Below are 22,698 nucleotides of genomic sequence, written 5' to 3' on the forward strand. Positions count from 1 at the left end.
TCAGGCAGCATCTCTACAGTTGACCAGTTGACCTTTCAGGCTGAGACCCTTCATCAGGACTGAAAGCAAGGAGGTAGAAGCCAGAATAAGAAGGATGGAGGACAGGGAGGAATACAAGCTGACAGGTGATGTGCCTAGTGATAGGATCCCTTGGAGATGGCAAACATTGCAGAGAATGGTGTGCTGGATATGGAGGCTTGTGGTAGGTAAGGACAAGGGAAAGCCCTATCACTGTTACAGGTAGGATATGTAATGAGGGCAAACATCTGGGAAATGGAGGAAATGTGGACAAGGGCAGCATCGATGATGATGGAAGGGAAACTCCGTTCTTTGAAAGTACATCTCAGATGTTCTGGAATGAAAAGCCTTACCCTGAGAATAGATGTGGAGGCAGAGAAAGGGAGAGAAGTGAAACAAAATTTTACAAGTGACAGAGTGGAAGAGGCATAGTCAAGATAACAAGTCAAAGTCAGTGGGTTTGTGAAAGATATTGGTAGATGGTTTGTCTCTGGGAGATTGAGAGATTGAGAAAGGAGAGAGGGGTGTCATAAATGGGCCAAGTAAATTTGAGAGCAGAATGGAAGGTACAGCACAGGAACAAGCTCATCAGCCCACAAAGTTGTTCCAAACCAATTAAATTGGCCATCAAATGACCAACTAAACTAATCCCTTCTGTCTACACAATGTCCATATCCTTCACATTCATCCATCTATCTGAATCTCTCTTAAAAGACCCTATTGTATCTGGCTCTAACACCATCCTAGGCAGCGCATTCCAGGCATCCACCACTTTCTGTAAAAACTTGCCCCTCACATCCCCTTTGAACTTATCCCCTTCTCATTTTAAATGTATGCCCTCTGGTATTAGATATTTCTGTCTTCTCTATCTATGCCTCTCAGGAGGAAACGGGAGGTCCACGAGCCAGTCCTCATCAGGGCATCAGAGGTGAAGTGAGTCAGCAATTTTAAACTCCTCGCTGTTATCATTTCAGAGGATCTGCCCTGGGACCAGCATGTAAGTGCTATTACAAAGGCAGGGCAGCACCTCTACTTCCTTAGAAGTTGCACAGATATGGTGTGTTATCTAAAACTTCTACAGATGCGTGGTGTAGAGTACCCGAGTACCCTGACTGGTTTTCATCATGGCCTGGTATGGAAACACCAATGCCCTTGAACGGGAAAACCTACAAAAAGTGGTGAATATAACCCTCCTCACCGTTGGGCATATTCACAAGGAGCACTGTTGCAGGAAAGCAGCATCAATCATCAAGGACCATACCCACCCACCCCCCAACAATGAGGCCATGCTTTCCTCTCACTGCTGCCATCAGGAAGAGGAGGTACAGGAATGTCAAGTCCCACAGCACCAGGTTCAGGAAGTTATTACTCCTCAACAAAAGGCTCTTGAACCAGAGGGGATAACTTCACTCACCCTAACACTGAACTTATTCCACAATGGACATCCATTAGACTCAATTTTAAGGACTCTACAACTCATGTCCTCAATATTTATTGCTATTTTTAATTTTTTTTGAATTTGCAAAGTTTGTTTTTTGCACATTGGTTGTTTGTCCGTCTCTGTCATGTGTTGCTTTTCATTGATTCTATTGTGTTTCATTGTATTTACTGTGAATACACACAAGACTATGAATCTCAGAGTAGTATATAGTGATGTATACATATGTACTTTGATACTAAATTTATTTTGTACTTTAGCGTTTGAAAACTCTTTCCGATCTCCCCTCAGTCTCTGTCGTTCCAGAGAGAACAACCCAAGTTTGTCGAACCTCTTGTTATGCCTGCATAATGCACATGCCCTCTAATCCAGGCAGAATCCTGTTAAACCTCTTCTGCAGCTTCTCCAAAGCCTCAACATCCTTTCTCTAATGGAGCAAAGTCCCCAACCTTTTTTGCACCACAGACCGGTTTAATATTGACAATATTCTTGCAGACCGGCCGACTGGGGGGGGGGGGTTGTTCAAGTAGGGTTAAACTTACCTCAACATGTCTTTTACAGTTAGGGTTGCCAACTTTCTCAGTCCCAAATAAGGGACAAAAGTAATCGTCAAATCCCGGGACACTTTACCCCAGGAAAGACTACCATGACCATGAAGCCTTGCGCGGGCACCTGTGTGCACATGTGATGTGCGCATGCGCGTACGTGCCGAATTAATCCCCCCACAAATCGGTTTTGCTTTCATCTTCCTGACTATACTGTACATACGTTATCTCTACTTTATATAGGCTGTGTATTTATCATATCATTCCTGCTTTTACTATAGGTTAGTGTTATTTATTTTCAGTTTTATGTGTTATTTGGTATGATTTGTTAGGTTATTTTTTGGGTCTGGGAACGCTCAAAATTTTTTTCCATATAAATTAATGGTAATTGCTTTTTCGCTTCACGCCATTTCAGCACGAAAGGTTTCATAGGAACGCTCTACCTTAGCAGGGGAAATATGGGGCAAACCAATTTAGCCCAATATACGGGATGTCCCAGCAAATACGGGACAGTTGGCAACCCTATGTTCAAGTTCAACAGTGCATGACAGGGAATGAGGAAAAGTGCAGCTGACTCATATCGCTTCCTCATGGCCCGATAGCACATGCTTTGCGGCCGGTGGTTGGGGACCACTGCCGTGTGCATACTCCAGATGCAGGATAGACAAAGGAGAATTGGTTGGTGTTGTGTACTTGAATTTTCAGAAGGCCTTTGACAAGGTGCCACACATGAGGCTGCTTAACAAGCTACAAGCCCATGGTATTACAGGAAGGATTCTAGCATGGATAAAGCAGTGGCTGATTGGCAGGAAGCAAAGAGTGGCAATAAAGGGAGCCCATTCTGGTTGGCTGCCAGTTACTAGTGGTGTTGCACAGGGCTCTAAGTTCAGACCAATTCTTTTTACGTTATATGGATGAAGGAATTGATGCATTTGTTGCAAACTTTGCAGATGATATGAAGGTAGGTGGAAAGGCAGGTAATTTTGAGAAAGCAGAGAGGCTACAGAAGAACTTAACAGATGAAAAGAATGGACAAAGAAATGGCAAATGGAATACAGTGTTGCAAAGTGTATGGTCATGCACTATGGTAGAAGAAATGGAAAGGTTGACTATTTTCTAAATGGAAAGAAATTACAAAAAACTGAGGAATTTGGGAGTCCTTATGCAGGTTTCTCTAAAGGTTAATTTGCAGGTTGAGTCTGTGGTGAGAAAGGCAAATGCAATGGTAGCATTTATTTGAAGAGGATTGGAATATAAAAGGGAGGATGTAATGTTGAAACTTTACAAAGCACTGGTGAGGCCTCACTTGGAGAATCATGACCAGTTTTTGGCCCCTTATCTTAGAAAGGCTGTGCTAAAACTGGAGAGGGTTCAAAGGAGATTCACAGAAATGATTCCAGGATTAAACCATCTGTCATATGAAGACCATTTGATGGTTCTGGGCCTGTATTCACCGGCATTTTGAAGAATGAAATTGAAACCTATCGAATGGAGAAAGGCCTGATAGAGTGGATGTGGAAGGTATTTTCTATCGTGGGAGTGTCTAAGACCAGACGACACAGACTCAAAATAGAGGGGCGTCCTTTTAGAACGGAGATGAAGAGGAATTCCTTTAGCCAGAGAGTGGTGAATCTGTGGAATTTGTTGCCGCAGGCAGTTGTGAAGGCCAAGCCTTTATGTATATTTAAGGCAGAAGTTGATAGATTCTTGATTGGTCAGGGCATGAAGGGATATGGGGGGAAAGCAGGAGATTGGTGCTGAGAGGGAAAATGGATCAGCCATGATGAAATGGCGGAGCAGACTCGATAGGCCAAACTGCCTAATTCTGCTCCTATATCTTATAGTCTATGGTACTCCACCTGCCACCGCTTTGCCCACTCTCCTAATCTGTCAAAGTTCTTCAGCAGTCTGTCTGCTTCCTTGGGACTACCTGCCCCTCCACCTATTTTTATATCGTCCACAAAGCCATCAATTTCATCATCCAAATAATTTACATATGACGTAAAAAGAAGCAGTTGCAACACAAACCCCTGTGGAACACCACTAAGTCACCAGCAGCCAATCCGAAAAGAAACCTTTATTCTCATTCTTTGTCTCCTGACAAAATGCCAATGCTCTATCCATGTCAGTATCTTTCCTGTTATTCCCTGGGTTCTTATCTGGTTTTGTAGCCTCATGTGCGGCATCTTATCAAAGGCCTTTTGAAAACTCAAGTACACAATATCTACCAATTCTCCTTTATCTATCCTGCTTGTTATTTCTTAAAAGAATTCCAACCGATTCCAACATCTTCCCAACTACTGAGATCAGCCAATAATATCAGGTTGATATTATTGTCTAGCTTACCTTCATATTTCATTTCTCCCCCCTTATGGTTTATTTAATTGCTCTTTGTCGGTTTTTACAAATTTCTCAATCCTCTAACTTCCAACTAATTTTTGCTCTATTATTCACCCACTCATTTGCTTTTGTGTTGGCTTTGAATTCCCTTGTCAGCCACGGTTATGTCATCCTGCCTTTAGAATACTTCCTCTTCTTTGGGATGTATCTATCCTGCACCTTCCAGGTCACTCCCAGAAACTCCAGCCTTCTCCTAATCATTGAGGCTAACATTTTAAATGTTAATACATTTAATTCCATCCCAGTGGAATAAAATCCATGAAATCTGTCACTGCAGTTATTTAAGATCAAAATAACATAATTGAAACAATCATAAGAGTTAGAGTCAGGACCATGGCCAAACATTTCCATGCTTCTTGTGGTACCCATAGACATTAATCACATTTACTTGCATTAGTTCTGTTGCCTTTTTTGGTTGTGATTCAAACCACTTGTCCTGATGCTTCTGAAATGTCATGAGAGTATCTGCCCCATCACCTGTTCAGGTAGCATGTTGCAGAATCCAATCATACTCTGCAAAAAAAAAATGCCCTTCAGATTCACATTCAAACTACCTTCCTTTGACATTCAACATCTGCCTTCATTAAATCCCATCATCAATAACCTACAGATAATGTAATGAAATTTATTCATTATGTACTCCTTTCAAGATTACAAATTGCAAAAGTACATCAAATGCCACAAAAAAACATTTCTCTACTATATATAGAAAGGTTTCTTTATACAATATTGAACTAATGGTTTTGCCAGTTTTACAGAATTGTTTGAATGTTTAGGGTTTTATTATTGGAAGCCTATTTATCTTTGAGTAATATGCTGAAATACATACTGTTCCTAAGTACTATGATGTTATGTTTTTTGGGTTAAAATGGTGTCCTTATTAAACACTGCTACATATAGAAAAAGATACTAAAAGAAAATTATTTCTAACAACAGAAAGAAAATGAAAGATTCGATTCTCTAGTATTTTGTGTTCTTCCTGTTGTGGTACTTGCTAAATTACTCCTTGTGATGGGGGTCATTTTCAGTACTGAGTTCATAATTAGGTTTTGTGGCTTCCTGCATCAGTTCATATAGTTGTCCAATTTGTTGTTCATTAAAGCTTTGCAATTTATTTGCCGTCAGATTGGCTCCATATCGAATCTTCTCCATTGGTTGCTTCGCACTCTCCATAACCTGTGTCTGTAGTATATCTGCATATGCCTGAACAAAGAGAAATCAAAGTGCTGCATTAGGAAGTCATTAAACTGAAAAGTGCCCACTTATCTCACTAGCAATGCTACTTCATCAAACTTGACAAGATTAAAGACATTAAGTAAACAAATATATCAGAAACGACTTTCTCCTCTTGAGGTTAAGTATTAGAGACATGCAGTTGTACACCACCAAAATGGGTCATTCAGGCTAATTCTGTAACTCCATGATTCTGTGATGACTATGATGTCTAGCTATGCTAATCCTGTGTGTCCACATTAGGCCCATCCCCGTACTCCTTTCCTATGTTGGTCCAAATACCTTTTGAACACTAATTATTTCTGCCTCTGCCACCCCCTCTGGAAAATAACTACAGGTACCATGAAATCACCACCACTTGTATGAAAAACCTGTCTATCAGATTGAAATTATCCCATCTATGCCACTCATCATTTTATGAACCTCCATAAAGTTACCACCAAACCAACAACATTTCAATTAATATAAACCCAGCCTTTCCAAACTTGCCTTTTAAGTAAAGCCCTCCATACCAGATATCCTGTTGAATATCTTGTGCAATCTTTCTAATACGACTACATCCTTCCTGTATTGTGATTACCAAAGCAGTACACATAACTCCCAAGAGCAGCCTTACCAATGTTTTGTTTAGCTACAGCTAACTCGTGCCTGCGGAAGACAGTCAGGTTTACTGTTGAAACATTGCAATTAGTATCTGTATCTGTCAGTATGTGAGTTAAGGCCAAAGGATAGTATGGATAGATCTGATAACCAATCACACAGCTTCTGTAGTCAGTTAGCTGCAGCTTGACAACTCTGATACTCAAATGTCTCATTTTTGTTATTTCCTAAAAATGAGGAGGGGTGGAGCAGAATACCTACTGTTAAAAAAAATTAGAATCTTTAAGCGTCATAAAGTAATAGAAAAGTACAGCACAGAAACAGGTCCTTTGGCCCATCTAGTCTGTGCTGAACCATTTAAACTGCCTACTCCCATCCACCTGCACCAGGACCGTAGCCCTCTGTACCCCTACCATCTATGTACCTATCTAAACTTTTCTTGAACACTGAACTCGAGCTCACATGCCCCACTTGCACTGGCAGCTTGTTCCATACTTTCCTGACCCTCTGAGTGAAGAGGTTTCCCCTCATGTTCCCTTTATCTTTCATCTTTCACCCTTAACCCATGACCTCTAGTTGTAGTCTCACCCAACTTCATTCGAAAAGCCTGCTTGCAGTTACCCTATGTATACCCTCATAATTTTGTACACCTCTATCAAATCTCCCTCAATCTTCTTCGTTCCAAAGAATAAAGTCCTAACCTATTCAATCTTTCCCTATAATTTAGGTCCTCCAGTCCTGGCAACATCCTTCTAAATTTTCTCTCTACTCTTCCAAATTTGTTTACATCTTTCCTGTCGGTAGATGACCAAAACTGCACACAATACTCCAAATCCGGCTTCACCAATGTCTTATACAACCTCAATATAACATCTCATCTCTTGTACTCAATACTTTGATTTATGAAAGCCAATACGCCAAAAGCTTTCTTTAAGGCCTATCTACCTGTGACACCACTTTCAATGAATTACGGACCTATATTCCCAGATCCCTTTGTTTTACACTTCTCCTCAGTGCCCTACTGTTCACTGTGTAAGACCTACCCTGGCTGGTCCTGCCGAAGTACAACGCCTCATACTTGTCTGCTTTAAATTCTATCTGCCATTTTTCAGCCTATTTTTCCAGCTGTTCCGGATCCCGCTGCAAGCTCTGATTCACTCTCCACTACACCCCCAGTCTTGGTGTCACCTGAAAAGGAGCTTATCCAGTTAACCATATTATTATCCAGATCACTGATGTAGATGACAAACAACAACGGTCCCAGCACTGATCCCTGTGGCACTCCTCCAGTCAGAGAGGACCCCATCTAATACCGGTCTTTGGCTTCTCACAAAAAGCCATTGTCTAATCCAATTTACTACCTCATCTTGAATGCCAATCCACTGCCTTGCCTTCATCAAATTTCCTGGCAACATCCTCAAAAAACTCTGTAACATTGGATAGACACGACCTGCCATGCACGAAGCCACGCTGACTATCCTAAACAGTCCATGTCTATCCAAGTATTCATATGTCCAGTCCCTTACAATACCTTACAAAAACTCACCCTCTACTTATGTCAGGCTCACTAGCGTACAATTTCCTGGGTTTTTTTAGAGCCTTTCTTAAACAGCGGAACAGCATTAGCTATCCTTTAATCCTCTGGTACCTCATCTGTTGCTAAGGGTGATATAAATACCTCTGCTAGGACCCCTGCAATTTCTGCCCTTGCCTCCCACAGCATCCGAGGGAACACCCTGTCAGGCCCTGGGATTTATCCACCCTAATTTGCCTCCAGACAGCAAATACTTGCTCCTCTGCAATCTGTATAGGGTCCAAGAAGTGGACCCTCATTTCTATGCACTCTGTGTCCATCTCCTGAGTAAATACAGATGCAAAAAATCCATTTAAGATCTCCCCCTCACCTCTTTTGGCTCCACATGGATTACCATTCTGATCTTCCAGAGGATCAATTTAGTCCTTTGCAATCCTTTTGTTCTTAAGATTGCTGTAGAATTCCTTAGGAATTACCTTGTCTCCTTAAGCAACCTCATGCCTTCTTTTTAGCCCTCCAGATTTCTTCCATTACCTATACTTCCATTACCTATACTTCCATTACCTATTCCTACCTGCCTATACCTGTGACGTACCTCCTTTTTTTCTCAACCATGGCCTCAATATCTCTTGAAAAACGAAGTTCCCTAAATTTGTTACCTTAACCTTTTAGTCTGACAGGCACATACAAGCTTTGTACATTCAAAATTGCACTTTTGAATGCCCCCACTTACCAGGTAAACCTTTTCCCGAAAATAACCTGTCCCAATCCACACTTGCCATATCCTTTTTGATACCATCAAAATTGTCCTTCCCCCAATTTAGAATCTCAACCTGCAGGCCAAACCTATCTTTTTCCAGATTTACTTTGAAACTAATGGCATTATGATCACGAGATGCAAAGTGGTTCCCTACACAAACTTGTCACCTGCCCTGTCTCTTTCCCTAATAGCAGTTTAACTTATTTGAAATGTAGTGGTTCATACCTCAACCGTGGGTTAAAATGTGTTATAATTCTGACTTATTTTATCAGCAAGATTATTCACATGATTTAAGCTGTGACTTCGTTGTAAAGGAAATTTTTATTTTAAAGTGGCATATTAATTGCTAAATTCTAGCTGAAATTACTACAATGAGTATGTGTCTAAATATTATGAATTAAGGGAGTTGTCAGCTTTACTTTTGCTCTGATTGAAGTGTTCTAAATATAACTACTGTTTTAATTAATGTACATGTTTTTCAGAGAACCTCATTCAAAACCAAAAGGTGATTTTCCTGAAGTAGGTATTCTTCAAGACTCTATTCAAACAATGGCACTGCAAGTACTGAATTTAATTATCTGTTTATAAACCCAGTACAGCAACAACTAATGACCATGCAAAAACACGAAGTATTTTAAATGGTTAAATATCAATTAATCATGTGCCTTATACATTTTCAAAAACCATCTGATATTTTACTGCTAATAAAAGCTGTGTGTAAAATCTGAAGCCTTTAAAGAAATAGTGCCACAATGAAGAATCACCACAGGGAACAGAACAAAAGAAAAAAGCTGTAATGTTTAAAATATGCAATTTTTATTTCAAGAGCCAAATAAATTTTACTGTCATAACCACAAAATCTTTCTATGGACTCAGCTTTATTTATTATATCTTGTGTTTTTTTAACACCCATAGAATAATGTACACATTGCATGTTGTGTGACTTTTAGCACATATACTGTATTTATAACTGAAAATTAGAATGCTACAAGAAACTCAAAGAGAATTCTGAAAAACAATTACAATTAATATTAATATTTGAAACATCTCTGTCACTTGTTGGAAAATGTTACAGAACTCTGACTAAATAAACCAACATTTCAGGTGGTAAAGTAGCACTTACTGATAATTTATGAATGTGATGATTTGAGCTTTTATTATATCTACCACTAAAGTGCATGGCCATTTGCCTTTGAGATACAGAATCAATCTCAGGCAGAATGATACATTTGTTCCAACTCTTTGGCATATTTAACGAACTTAATCACTGACATCAGTTATAAAGCACCCAAGATTGACTCCTGACTTAAGGCAAAACAATCATGCTTTAATAATACCACAATTCACTTATGAGAAATTTCCATTATGAAAATGTAATTAACGATCAGAAGATTAGAAATGCATTATGTTATTAGTTATAATTCATCTTTTCTTTGCTTTGGAAATTGCACTAATACATTCAAGAGGCAGGGTGACAATCCAAATATAATTCAATTTACGACCAATTCCACTTTTATAACATTTACATTTTTTATATTCAGCGAACTTACAAGATTAGAATCAAATGGGGAAAGAAAAAACATTGTACAGTATTATGATAAATGAGTTACCAAAATCTAGCCTTCTTGACTGTTCAGTTAAAAAGAGCCATGGTGATTATGAGGAGGGAAATGAAGCCTAAAAACAGCAAGTTTTTCCCTTGCTCCTTGCCAAATTGAAAGGTGAATCAGTTACCACTTTTGAAATTCCCTTCCTAGCTAGTCAGCCAGATTAAGAGGCTAGCTCTGTTAAGTCATTTATGGAGTCATACAAATAAGCAGGTTTGATATTTTTTCCCATCTTTTCATAACCAGCTCAAACGTAACTGGAACAAAAACAACAGGAATTCTGCAGATGCTGGAAATTCAAGCAACATACATCAAAGTTGCTGGTGAACGCAGCAGGCCAAGCAGCATCTATAGGAAGAGGCGCAGTCGACGTTTCAGGCCGAGACCCTTCGTCAGGACTAACTGAAGGAAGAGTGAGTAAGGGATTTGAAAGCTGGAGGGGGAGGGGGAGATGCAAAATGATAGGAGAAGACAGGAGGGGGAGGGATAGAGCCAAGAGCTGGACAGGTGATAGGCAAAAGGGGATACGAGAGGATCATGGGACAGGAGGCCTAGGGAGAAAGACGGGGGGGGGGGTGACCCAGAGGATGGGCAAGAGGTATATTCAGAGGGACAGAGGGAGAAAAAGGAGAGTGAGAGAAAGAATGTGTGCATAAAAATGAGTAACAGCTGGGGTACGAGGGGGAGGTGGGGCCTAGCGGAAGTTAGAGAAGTCAATGTTCACGCCATCAGGTTGGAGGCTACCCAGACGGAATATAAGGTGTTGTTCCTCCAACCTGAGTGTGGCTTCATCTTTACAGTAGAGGAGGCCGTGGATAGACATGTCAGAATGGGAATGGGATGTGGAATTAAAATGTGTGGCCACTGGGAGATCCTGCTTTCTCTGGCGGACAGAGCGTAGATGTTCAGCAAAGCGGTCTCCCAGTCTGTGTCGGGTCTCACCAATATATAAAAGGCCACATCGGGAGCACCGGACGCAGTATATCACCCCAGTCGACTCACAGGTGAAGTGATGCCTCACCTGGAAGGACTGTTTGGGGCCCTGAATGGTGGTAAGGGAGGAAGTGTAAGGGCATGTGTAGCACTTGTTCCGCTTACACGGATAAGTGCCAGGAGGGAGATCAGTGGGGAGGGATGGGGGGGACGAATGGACAAGGGAGTTGTGTAGGGAGCGATCCCTGCGGAATGCAGAGAGAGGGGGGGAGGGAAAGATGTGCTTAGTGGTGGGATCCCGTTGGAGGTGGCGGAAGTTACGGAGAATAATATGTTGGACCCGGAGGCTGGTGGGGTGGTAGGTGAGGACCAGGGGAACCCTATTCCTAGTGGGGTGGTGGGAGGATGGAGTGAGAGCAGATGTACGTGAAATGGAGGAGATGCGTTTAAGAGCAGAGTTGATAGTGGAGGAAGGGAAGCCCCTTTCTTTAAAAAATGAAGACATCTCCCTCGTCCTAGAATGAAAAGCCTCATCCTGAGAGCAGATGCGGCGGAGACGGAGGAATTGCGAGAAGGGGATGGCGTTTTTGCAAGAGACAGGGTGAGAAGAGGAATAGTCCAGATAGCTGTGAGAGTCAGTAGGCTTATAGTAGATATCAGTGGATAAGCTGTCTCCAGAGACAGAGACAGAAAGATCTAGAAAGGGGAGGGAGGTGTCGGAAATAGACCAGGTAAACTTGAGGGCAGGGTGAAAGTTGGAGGCAAAGTTAATAAAGTCAACGAGTTCTGCATGCGTGCAGGAAGCAGCGCCAATGCAGTCGTCGATGTAGCGAAGGAAAAGTGGGGGACAGATACCAGAATAGGCACGGAACATAGATTGTTCCACAAACCCAACAAAAAGGCAGGCATAGCTAGGTGCCCATAGCTACACCTTTAGTTTGGAGGAAGTGGGAGGAGCCAAAGGAGAAATTATTAAGAGTAAGGACTAATTCCGCTAGACGGAGCAGAGTGGTGGTAGAGGGGAACTGATTAGGTCTGGAATCCAAAAAGAAGCGTAGAGCTTTGAGACCTTCCTGATGGGGGATGGAAGTATATAAGGACTGGACATCCATGGTGAAAATAAAGCGGTGGGGGCCAGGGAACTTAAAATCATCGAAAAGTTTAAGAGCGTGAGAAGTGTCACGAACATAGGTCGGAAGGGATTGAACAAGGGGTGATAAAACAGTGTAGAGGTATGCAGAAACGAGTTCGGTGGGGCAGGAGCAAGCTGAGACAATAGGTCGGCCAGGACAGGCAGATTTGTGGATCTTGGGTAGGAGGTAGAAACGGGAAGTGCAGGGTGTGGGAACTATAAGGTTGGTAGCAGTGGATGGGAGATCCCCTGAGCAGATAAAGTCGTTGATAGTGTGGGAGACAATGGCCTGGTGCTCCTTAGTGGGGTCACGATCGAGGGGTAAATAAGAGGAGGTATCCGCGAGTTGTCGCTGTGCCTCGGCAAGGTAGAGGTCAGTACGCCAGACTACAACAGCACCCCCTTTATCAGCGGGTTTAATAATAAGGTTAGGATTAGTGCGGAGGGAGTGGAGAGCAGAGCGTTCCGAAGGAGTGAGGTTGGAATGGGGACAAGGTGCGGTGAAGTCGAGACGGTTGATGTCCCGTCGGCAGTTGGCAATAAAGAGATCCAGAGCAGGCAGAAGACCAGAGCGGGGTGTCCATGAAGAAGAGGAGGGTTGAAGACGGGAGAAGGGGTCATCGGTGGGGGTGGAAGAGTCCTTGCCGAAGAAGTAGGCTCGGAGACGGAGACGGCGGAAGAAAAGTTCCGCATCGTGGCGAACACGGAACTCGCTGAGGTGTGGGCGAAGGGGGACAAACGTGAGGCCCTTACTGAGAACAGAGCGTTCTGCCTCCGACAGTTGAAGGTCGGAGGGGATGGTAAAGACCCGGCACGGATGAGAGCTGGGATCAGAGGGGGGAGGGGGGAGGCTGGGGGTGTCAATGGAGAGGGGAGGGTTGGGGTGAGAGGAAGATGGAGCCTCTGAGGGCCCAGGAGTTGACGGTGGGATCTGAGGAAGACGGGGCTGCGGAGTGGTGGTGGGGGAAGGGGAGACGGGAGTCACAGCAGCAGCACATAAAGACCCGGCCTGGAGTTCAAGGCTGGAGTCGCAGTTGGTGGTTGCGTAATCATTTCGAAAGTGTCCATGGTCGTTGCTGGAGTCCGGGTTTTGAATATGCCCTGAGGTGTTGGAGCCGCCGAGATCAATGGCAGGCGCCGCAATTGAAAGTTCATGCCTGCTAGCGTCGGGGCCGGCAGGCTCTGGAGTCCGTAGATGTAAGATCTTACGATCTTTGCCTAACATGACAAAGTCAAAAAAACGGCGATTGCAGGCGTGGATCCGACGGAGGATGAAATAGCGGGTAGGACCATTACAGACGGCGAAGAAAGTGTCCCGAAGGTGTGGAAGGGTCTGGGATAGGGACACCAAGTACCTCCTCATGGCGGAGAGCGTCGCCTTCAGAGCTTGACGGGAGAAGCGGCGAGAGGCAGAGTCAATAAAATGTGAGTACCTGGGAACCTCAGAAGGTCCAAATTGAGAGGCTTGGAAACGAATCCTAAAGCCAACTGGAGTAAGTTGGCGACGGAGGCACGTTCCAAGAAAGGATATGTGGTTTTGGTTGTAAAATTCCCCTAAAAGTCACCATCTGAAATGCATAAAATGTTCCAGGTTTGACCTCTGCCCTCCAACGTGTTAGCTCTGACGTTTCACCTTCCGGCCTAAATTTTAATTTTAAAAATTCAATTTTTAATTTTAAAACTTTAATTTTTAATTTTAATTTTAGAACAATAGAGATTCAAATTCAAAATTAATATTTGAGTGGGTGGCTGGCTTCCACCTTTTGATTTTCACATTTGCCTTTCGCATGTCAAGGAGTGCCGGCAATCACAACCCTATGGGAAAGGTGAGCGGTCAACTTACAGGAGCATGTCCATAGAGCAATATTAAAATAGCTTTTGCTTTAACACTGGGCCCACAGAGTTGCAGGTCTCCAGAAACGTGCCCGTTAAGATGGTAAGGGCAACCTCAAGTAAAATGAAATGATATTAAAAATAATCAATATTCTCATGTGTTATACATTATTATTATGCATCCATGGCTATGCAACAGAGAGGTACAGCTTACAAAAAAAAACTAACAAGAAATAACTCAAGAGAAGAAAATCAGTTTCTTTAACTCATCCAAACACTGACGCCTAGGAATTCTCAGGATCTTTACAGCCTTTAAGACAATATATTGACTATTGAGTCTGGTGGCCAGACATTACCACTGCCTGATCCTTCCAGGCGCTGCCTTTTTTTTACATGCAGATTTCTCAGTAGACTTTTCTTAAAAAGTCTGATGACCACTACCTCATCGATTAGGACAGCCAATCATGTTAACTTTGCAACTGATGATACCAGTTAGATTGAGTAGGTGCTTAGGTTAGCAAATTCTATATCTTTCTTCAGTTCCACGTGGCAATTTGAGCATTCCTAGAACAACCAACTTATGGTAACTGTTAAAAATAAAGGTCTCCAATCCATTAAAAGTCAAGCTGGTACAGTATGCATCTGTGTGTAAAATTCCTGAGCAATGGTCATGATGCTTTCATTGTATAGTAAACCAACTTCTCTGATCCCTCTCCTTCGGCAAGGAAATTAGATAACAGTGCATATGCATCAGCAACTTGGTTTATGACACCGGATAGGAATGTAGAAGCACAAAGTTAAACTTACACCATCATCAGTTTGGGATTGAACAGGAAAGCAGCACACTGAAGATGCATTTAAGGGTCTGGAGAGGACCTTCAGTATGCAACACCCACTCCCTCTGTGTTCTAAACAACAACACAACGTTGGAAAAACAATGCAAAGAACAATAGTAAAGCACTGTGTTCAGGATTTCAAACATCCCCCTTGTCAGAAGAGACTTTAGCTATCTGAAAGTAAAATGGACTAAGATGAGGTGAAATTTGTTACACACTTTCAGGAAAATTTCCTCAGGCAATACATAGAGGATGCAACTTGGAGGAGGGCAAAGCTCAGCCTACTCCTGGGTACTTTGGCAGGGCAAGGTGACAATAGGGGAGCACTTTGGAACCAGTGCTCATAATTCTTTTAGTTTTGGAAAGGGACAGATCTGGATCAAAACTTAAAATTCTAAAATGGGACAAGACAAAATTTGATGATATTAGACAGGAGCTTGCAAAGGTTGATAGGAATAGATTATTTTCAGGCAAAGGGGAACTCTGGCAAGTGGGAAGATGTTAAATGTGATATAGCAGGAGCTTAAGGTCTACAGGCTCCCATCAGAGTGAGGGGCAAGGGCGGCAGGGAGGGGGAACAGAGGGTGAAACATATACAATGCCCTAAAATACTATTCAGCCCGCACAACTATTTTCACATTTTACTGACTCATTTTCTTAATTTAAAATATATTGAAGCAGGATTTTGAGCTAATCTACAAAACATTGTGGATCATGTCAAATCAGAAGAAAAATACCAAAACCTGTCAACAATTCATTAAAAATTAAAAACCAAAATTGTGAGGCTGAAAAAGTATTCATCCCCTTTGTAATTACTACGCTAACTTTCCTCAGGTGTAATATACTGTATAACCTTACCAACTCACCCAATTTGTTGATGTAGAAAATTGGAAGCTCACCTGTTTTTAATTCATTCAAAAGAATACTGTAAATACACACTTTTTCTGTAAGGTCCAACAGTATGGTAGATTTTCAACAGAGTAAACACCAAAATGAAGACAAAAAAGCATTCAAGTCAAGTCAGGGAAATGATAACAGAGAAGCACAAATCTGGGGAAGGGTGCAAAACCATCGCAAAGGCACTAAACGTACCTTGGAGTTCAGTGCAGTCCACCGTGAAACCACAGCCGCACTGCCTAGGGTCAGGCCACCCCTCTAAAATTAATCACTGGAGAAGAATGGTGCTTGTAAAAGAAGCTACTGTGATGTCAACAGTCACTCTGAATGAGCCGCAAAAGTCAGTGGCTGCAACTGGTGATGAAGTTCATGGCTTCACAATCTCTAAGACCATGCACAAAAGGGGTATTTACGGAAAAGTGGCAAGGAAATAGCCCAAGTTTTTTTTTAAAAAAAGCATATCTTTGCCCATAAAGATGTTGCAAGATACTGTAAAGATGTGGAAGAAGGGCTTGTGGGTTGGCCTCAACACTAAGCAGTAAGTGTGCCACAAATCTAATACCATGTAATACCATCCCTACTGTAAAAGTATGGTGGAGGTAGCATCATACTATGGGGATGGTTTTCAGAAGAAGGGACTCCAAATCTGGTCAAAACTGATGGGAAGATGAATGCTGCTAAATACAGAGGGATCCTGGATTAAAACCCTGCTAGCCTCTGCCAGAAAGCTTAAACTGGGGAGGAAGTTCATCTTTCAGCAGGACAACAACCCAAAGCACACTACCAGAGCAACTGTGGAGTGGCTTCAAATGAAGAAAATTGATGTCCTTGAGTGGCCCATTTAGAGTTCTGACTTTAACATCACTGATCAAACATCACCGGCAAGACCTCAAGATTGCTGTCCACCACCGCTCCCCAACCAACCTGGCACAGCTTGAGCAATTACACAAGGAGGAATGGGCAAACTTTGGTCCATGGCGTCGTGCAAAGCTAATGGCGACTATCCAAAAAGGCTAATGGCTAATAGCTGAGAGAGCTAATAGCTAAGTACTGACCGAAGTGGGGGGGGGGGGGGGTGAGTACTTCTGAACTGCTAACATTTCACATTTTGAATTTTTAGTTTTTCATGCTTTACAATTTTCCCTGTTTTGGGGCTCTGCTGTGAAAAAAAAAGCATGTGATTCACAAATAAAAACTCTCAGTTAAATTGATGAAAATCATTGGTTGTAATACTCATTTATGTGAGCAAAGGATTGGGAGCTGAATACTGTACTTTTTCAAGGCACTGCAATGAAGGAGCTGCCAAAGGAAGTGGTTGAGGCAGGTACAATAACAACTTTTAAAAGATAGTTGGACAGGTACATGGATAGGATGGATTTAGAGGATTATAGGTCAAACACAGGGAAATAGGACAGGCTTAGGTTGGTGTCTTGGTTGGTTTGGACTAATGGGGATAAAGGGACTTTTTCCATGCTGTATTAATTAACGACTAAGGGGCCAATGAAACCAAAACAAACACATTTGATCATTAATTTGGCAAACAATGTCAAGCAAAGCTCCACACAACTACTTTGGAGCAAGTCTTTATTTATAGCAATGTAAGTAAAAGGTAACCTTATGCAAATTAGAGATTTATTTGGAATGAGAGAAAATGAGAAAATGTGCAATGAAGATATTTTATCCTCAAAGACTAACTACCACCCCTTTAAACATTTCCACAATGGACCTTGTGACTTCATGATCTCTTTAAATAAAATTAAAGCACATAGCTTCAATCCCAAGCACTAATAATAGGAATGTGCTGAAATGTAGCACGTTTTAAGTTAACAACAGAGACTTAAAACTTTTTCTCATAAAACCCATTGCACAGCCATGTGCAATCACAAAACTTTATTTGTCCGTTGTCTGCTACTTCTCCAAGGTTCAATCAGTGGCCTCAGGAAAGAAGCTGGCAGACTCTCTGATATCCCTTCTCAGACATGGTCTTGATATTTCTGCCAGCTACTCTCCCAGGTGTTCACAAGAGAAAGAGCAAGCCAGTTATCTTTAGTGTCCTAGCCAATGTTTAAACATCACAAGAACAACATGATGATGATTATTTTCACATTGCTGTGTGCAAGAGTTTGTGCTGCTCAAAATGGCCATCATATTTAAAAAGGAAATAGGTACGTATTTGTGAGAAAAATAGTTCATGGTGAAGAACTGAAAATAGATAGAGAGATCATTCAGTTGATGCAGCAAACTGTCTACTTTTTACCTGTAATGTAATTTACATACATGAAAATTGTACACAAACTGATTAATTGACAGTGCATATTTTCAACACTGAAGAAAAGCTGAATGAAATTATACTTAAGTTTTTAAACCTACATCCATTTTTAGGATATGCAGTCCTTGAACAGAAAGAAATGTGATATTAGTTAAACTGACATGACTCAGTTTTTTTAAATGTTATTAGGTTTTGTGACAATTCAGTAGACTCACTTGAAAAGGGAAAAGTCAATGATTGAATAGATCACAAAAGAGGTTAACAGGATGGGAACAGAGAGAGTATGCTTTACACAAATGGAATGACTGCAGGCAGATACATAGATAGGAAAGGTTTAGGGGGATATAGGCCAGACGCAGGCAAAAGGGATAAGCATCCTGTTGACAAGGATGAGTTGGGCCAAAGGGCAATGCTACATTCATAGAAATAGAGCATTCCATGCTCTTTAACTAAGAATGTATGAAACTGGTCAACTCGGTCAATTATAGTTCTAACATTTTGATCTCAATTCTCTACCTATTCCTGAAGATCTGAATTGATACTCCATCAATGTTTTCAGTAATTTCCCTCCCATATATTTGTTTCTCTTCCTTTTTCCCTTTATTTGTTTAGAGTTTAGAGGTTCAGAGGTCAAGGAGGAGGAAGTATTGACTCTCTTAATCAGTATTAAGGTGGATAAGTCTCCAGGGTCTGATGGGATTTACTCAAGGTTATTGAAGGAGGCAAGAGACGAGATTGCTGAGACCTTGATAAGTATCTTCATGTCCTCTCTAGGCACAGGCAATAACCCAGAAGACTGGCGAGTGGCTGGTATTGTTCCTCTATTCAAGAAGGGAACAAAGGACAACTATAGACTAGTAAGTTTCACATCAGTTCTAGGGAAATTGCTGGTGAAAATTCTTCAGGACAGGATATATGAGCATTTGGAAATCCATGGTCAAATTAGGGAGAGCCAGCACGGTTTTGTGAGGGGCAGGTTGTGTCTTACCAAACTGATTTGAGTTTTTTGACAAGGTGACGAGAGAGACTGATGAAGGTAGAGCAGTGAATGTTTACATGGATTTTAGTAAGGTGTTTTACAAAGTCCTTCATGGGAGGCTAACCTAGAACATTAGGGTGCATGGAGTCTGCAGAAAATTGGCTAGTTAACTCTGGTTACACCGCATCTGGAGTATTGCATACAGTTCTGGCTGCCACTATAGGAAAGATATTAAGGCTCTGAAGAGGGTGCAAAAGTATGCTGCCTGGTTTAGAGGGCATGTGCTATCATGAGAGGCTGGACAAACTTGGGTTGTTTTATTTTAGAGCGGCGGAGGCTGAGGGGAGGTCTGATACAGATTTATAAGATTGTGAGAGGCATAAATGAAGTAGTTAGGGAGTATCTTTTTCCCAGGCTAGAAATGCCTAATATCAGAGGGCATGCATCAAAGCTGAGAGGGGGTAGGTTCAAAGGGGATGTGAGGGGTCAGATTTACTCAAAGAGACTTGGATGCCTGGAATGCTCTCCCTGGTATAGTGGTAGAGACAAATACATTGGAGGCTTTTAAGAGATGTTTAGATAGGCATATGAATATGAGGAAGATGGAGGGTATATGGACATTGTGAAAGTAGAAGGATTAGTTTTGGGGGGGGGGGAAGGTTAATTTACCTTTTAGTTTGTTCAGCAAAACAATGTGGGCCAAAGAACCTCCTCCCGTGCTGTACTGTTCTATGATCTATGTTCTGTGTAAGCTTGCATCTATCCTAGAGTAGATTACCTCCTTAGCTACTTTCATAGTGTTTCTGATCTTGTGACAGGACATTTTCCCTACAAGTGTTTTCAATTAGTTTGGTACCAGTTTGTTCTGGGTATATGTTAAAATATCTAGACAGGCATGTTTAAAACTGTAGGACTGGTCACACTGAAATGTCAGCATGCAGTTCTGTGTTTATTTTGGCCACATGTAGAAGGCCAGCCTTGCTGGCAGCTTAGTGTGGAAAAGCTGCCTCTGAAATATTCCTGCTAGCCTTTCACCAAAGGCATGCCTGTGGGTGAAGCTGTCTTCTGTTCATTTCTCCTATCATTTTGGGTCTCCCCCTCACCCTCCCACTTTCAAATCTCTTACTATCTTTTTTCCATTAGTCCTGACAAAGAGTCTCGACCCAAAACGTCGACTGTACTTCTTCCTATAGATGCTGCCTGGCCTGCTGCGTTCACCAGCATTTTGTGTGTGTTGCTTCTGTCCAGGCAGTCACTTTATAGACAAATAAAATAATTAATATTGAATACAAAAAAAAACATATACAAAAAAAAATATACAAAAAAAACATATTAAATAACATTAATTAAAATACTCAGTCTTCTAATCTTTTAATCTATAACCTCAATGATTTTGAAGGGAGCTTAAATCTACAATAGGTCTGACCTGGTGGAGAATCTAAGCAACAATTCCCCACAGCATGCAAAGAAAATCCAGCAAGACTGGACCCTCCCGTTCAACTCTACCATGTGCACCAAGTTTGCAAGATAGTCAGTTTGAATGGCTTATCAACAGATATTTTGTTCAAAACTACTGGTCACAGCCAACACAACTTGTTTCTAAGATTAAGGGAAACTTACACTGTTTTTGAAATGCAACATTAGATTTCTTCTTCTCAGACTACCTGAGGAAATACAAGAGTTCACATATTCTATATCTTACAAGACAGCAAACAACCATGTTTTAAAAAAAAATGAAATGAATGTCATTACAATGTTAAATCGATCAGAATGGATTAAATGGCTGGTGAATAGTTTTCAGCCATGACATCATATTGATTTTTAGCTAAGCCTTCACAGCAAGCTGCTAGTTACTAGACTCTCCAATTTAGAAAGATAATATTACATCATTCAGTATCATTATTTTTTTTCCAGTCTAATTTATGGAACTTGGAGCTGCACTAGATTTAATGGAGTGCCATCTCAGCTTGACAGGATTTAGTCAGATGGAGTCAAATTAAAAATAAAACTGAATTAAGAGTCTCTAAAGCCTACGTATGAAAATATTGTATGCAGTTCAAAGAGTTCAAGTGTTTTCTAATGTTAAAGTTGTTGCAGGCAGTTGCTGAGTTCCCATTGCTAACACACAATTCTATATTGATGTGTGGATTACAGAAATGACCTTGTAGTCATTTTGGGACTTATAATACAAGCGGTAAAAATGAATCAAGAAAAATTCACTGATCAATCAAAACACTCCATCCATGTTGCTGTCCTGATCCCTCCACCTTACTTATTTCGCAAGCCTGGTTCTACAATCACTTTCATCCCTCAGGCATGGTCTCCTGCAAACACCTACTCTTCACAGTTCAATGAGAACACCTTCAGGAAAGACCATAACATCTAACAAACAAATAGAAGGCCCTGACATACCAGTTCCAAAACTTGTGTTGGGAAGAAAATGGAGCCATAATTTCTCAAATTCTTGAGGGGCCCTGTTCTCCCATTGCCAGCTGTTCCACATTAAAAATACACAGAAACATTTTAATTGAATCACTTCCAGCATCAGCATCACTACAACACCTCTTCTTCTTAGGAAGTGCAAAATTCTGTTCAGTTATTAATTATTAATGGCTCTGTCTGTCTAAGTAGACAATGGATGCGCCCGGTTTAGGACTCAATTGGGTGTGGAACAGCATCGGCTGTGGCTGAATAAGCCGATTCTTGAGCGGCAGTCCTTGGCACAGCTGCTGCACACGAAGGCTGATGGTTGGGGCTGGGTCGTCACTGCCACAGCTTTCCTTCTCTCTCTTCTGCCCGACCACAGTCGAGTTCGTTTTTCCTCTGCATTGGTAATGCCTGTATGTACAGCCTGTTGTCAGGTGCAGCAACTTACAGCTGTCTCTTCCCAACTGTCCACCCCGATATCAGCAAACTTCAGGTCACATTTACAGACGTCCCTGTAACGCAACAGTGGGCGCCCTGTGGGCCGGGATCCTGCAGCGAGTTCTCTGTATAGGATGTCCTTGGGGATGCGGCCATCCTGCATGCGGCGGACGTAGCCAAGCCAGCGCAGTCGTCGCTGTGTGAGAAGGACATACATGCTTGGCGTGCTGGCCTGGTCCAAGGCGTCCGTGTTTGGCACACGGTCTTTCCAGGAAATTCCGACGCAAGCACCATAGCTGTTGAGGCGGTGCTCTTGGCGCGTGTAGGTTGTCCAACTCTCATTGCCATAGAGTGCAGGATAATAATAATATTAGGATATGACAGCATAGCTATTGTAAGTAAATGTGAGCATAAAATGAGTAAATCTCAATTAATCCAACATACATGGGACTTTGATAATGCCATACTAGCAGATTATCTAAAACTACTAGATGTTACTCATAAGTACTCCACGGCACTTTTAATTCACTTTGTTTTTTAAGGTGTTACGCAGTTGAATAATACATTTCCAGTAAAAAAGGAGAGCTTCAATAATTTTAAGGAGAGAAAGTCAGGAGAACACTCGTAAGAGCATAAGATATAGGAGCAGAATTAGGCCATTTGGCCCATCGAGTCTGCTCCGCCATTTCATCATGGCTGATCCAATTTTCCTCTCAGCCCCAATCCCCTGCCTTCTCCCCGTATCCCTTCATGCCCTGACCAGTCAAGGATCTATCAACCTCTGCCTTAAATATACATTAAGGCTTGGCTTCCACAGCT

At 41.8% G+C, this 22,698-nt stretch overlaps 1 protein-coding gene across 1 annotated transcript in view; it reads right to left on the reverse strand.

Moving 5' to 3' along the window:
• Positions 1-4,264: 4,264 nt before the first annotated feature.
• Positions 4,265-22,698, reverse strand: part of sdhaf3 (succinate dehydrogenase complex assembly factor 3) — a 31,834-nt gene continuing 13,400 nt past the window's right edge. Inside the window, exon 2 of the mRNA XM_063043814.1 lies at positions 4,265-5,604. Coding sequence (XP_062899884.1) covers positions 5,401-5,604 — 204 coding nt within the window. The 3' untranslated portion in view covers positions 4,265-5,400. The remainder of the gene's footprint in view (positions 5,605-22,698) is intronic.

This window comes from Mobula hypostoma, chromosome 3 (genome assembly GCF_963921235.1).
Source record: "Mobula hypostoma chromosome 3, sMobHyp1.1, whole genome shotgun sequence".
NCBI lineage: Eukaryota > Metazoa > Chordata > Chondrichthyes > Myliobatiformes > Myliobatidae > Mobula > Mobula hypostoma.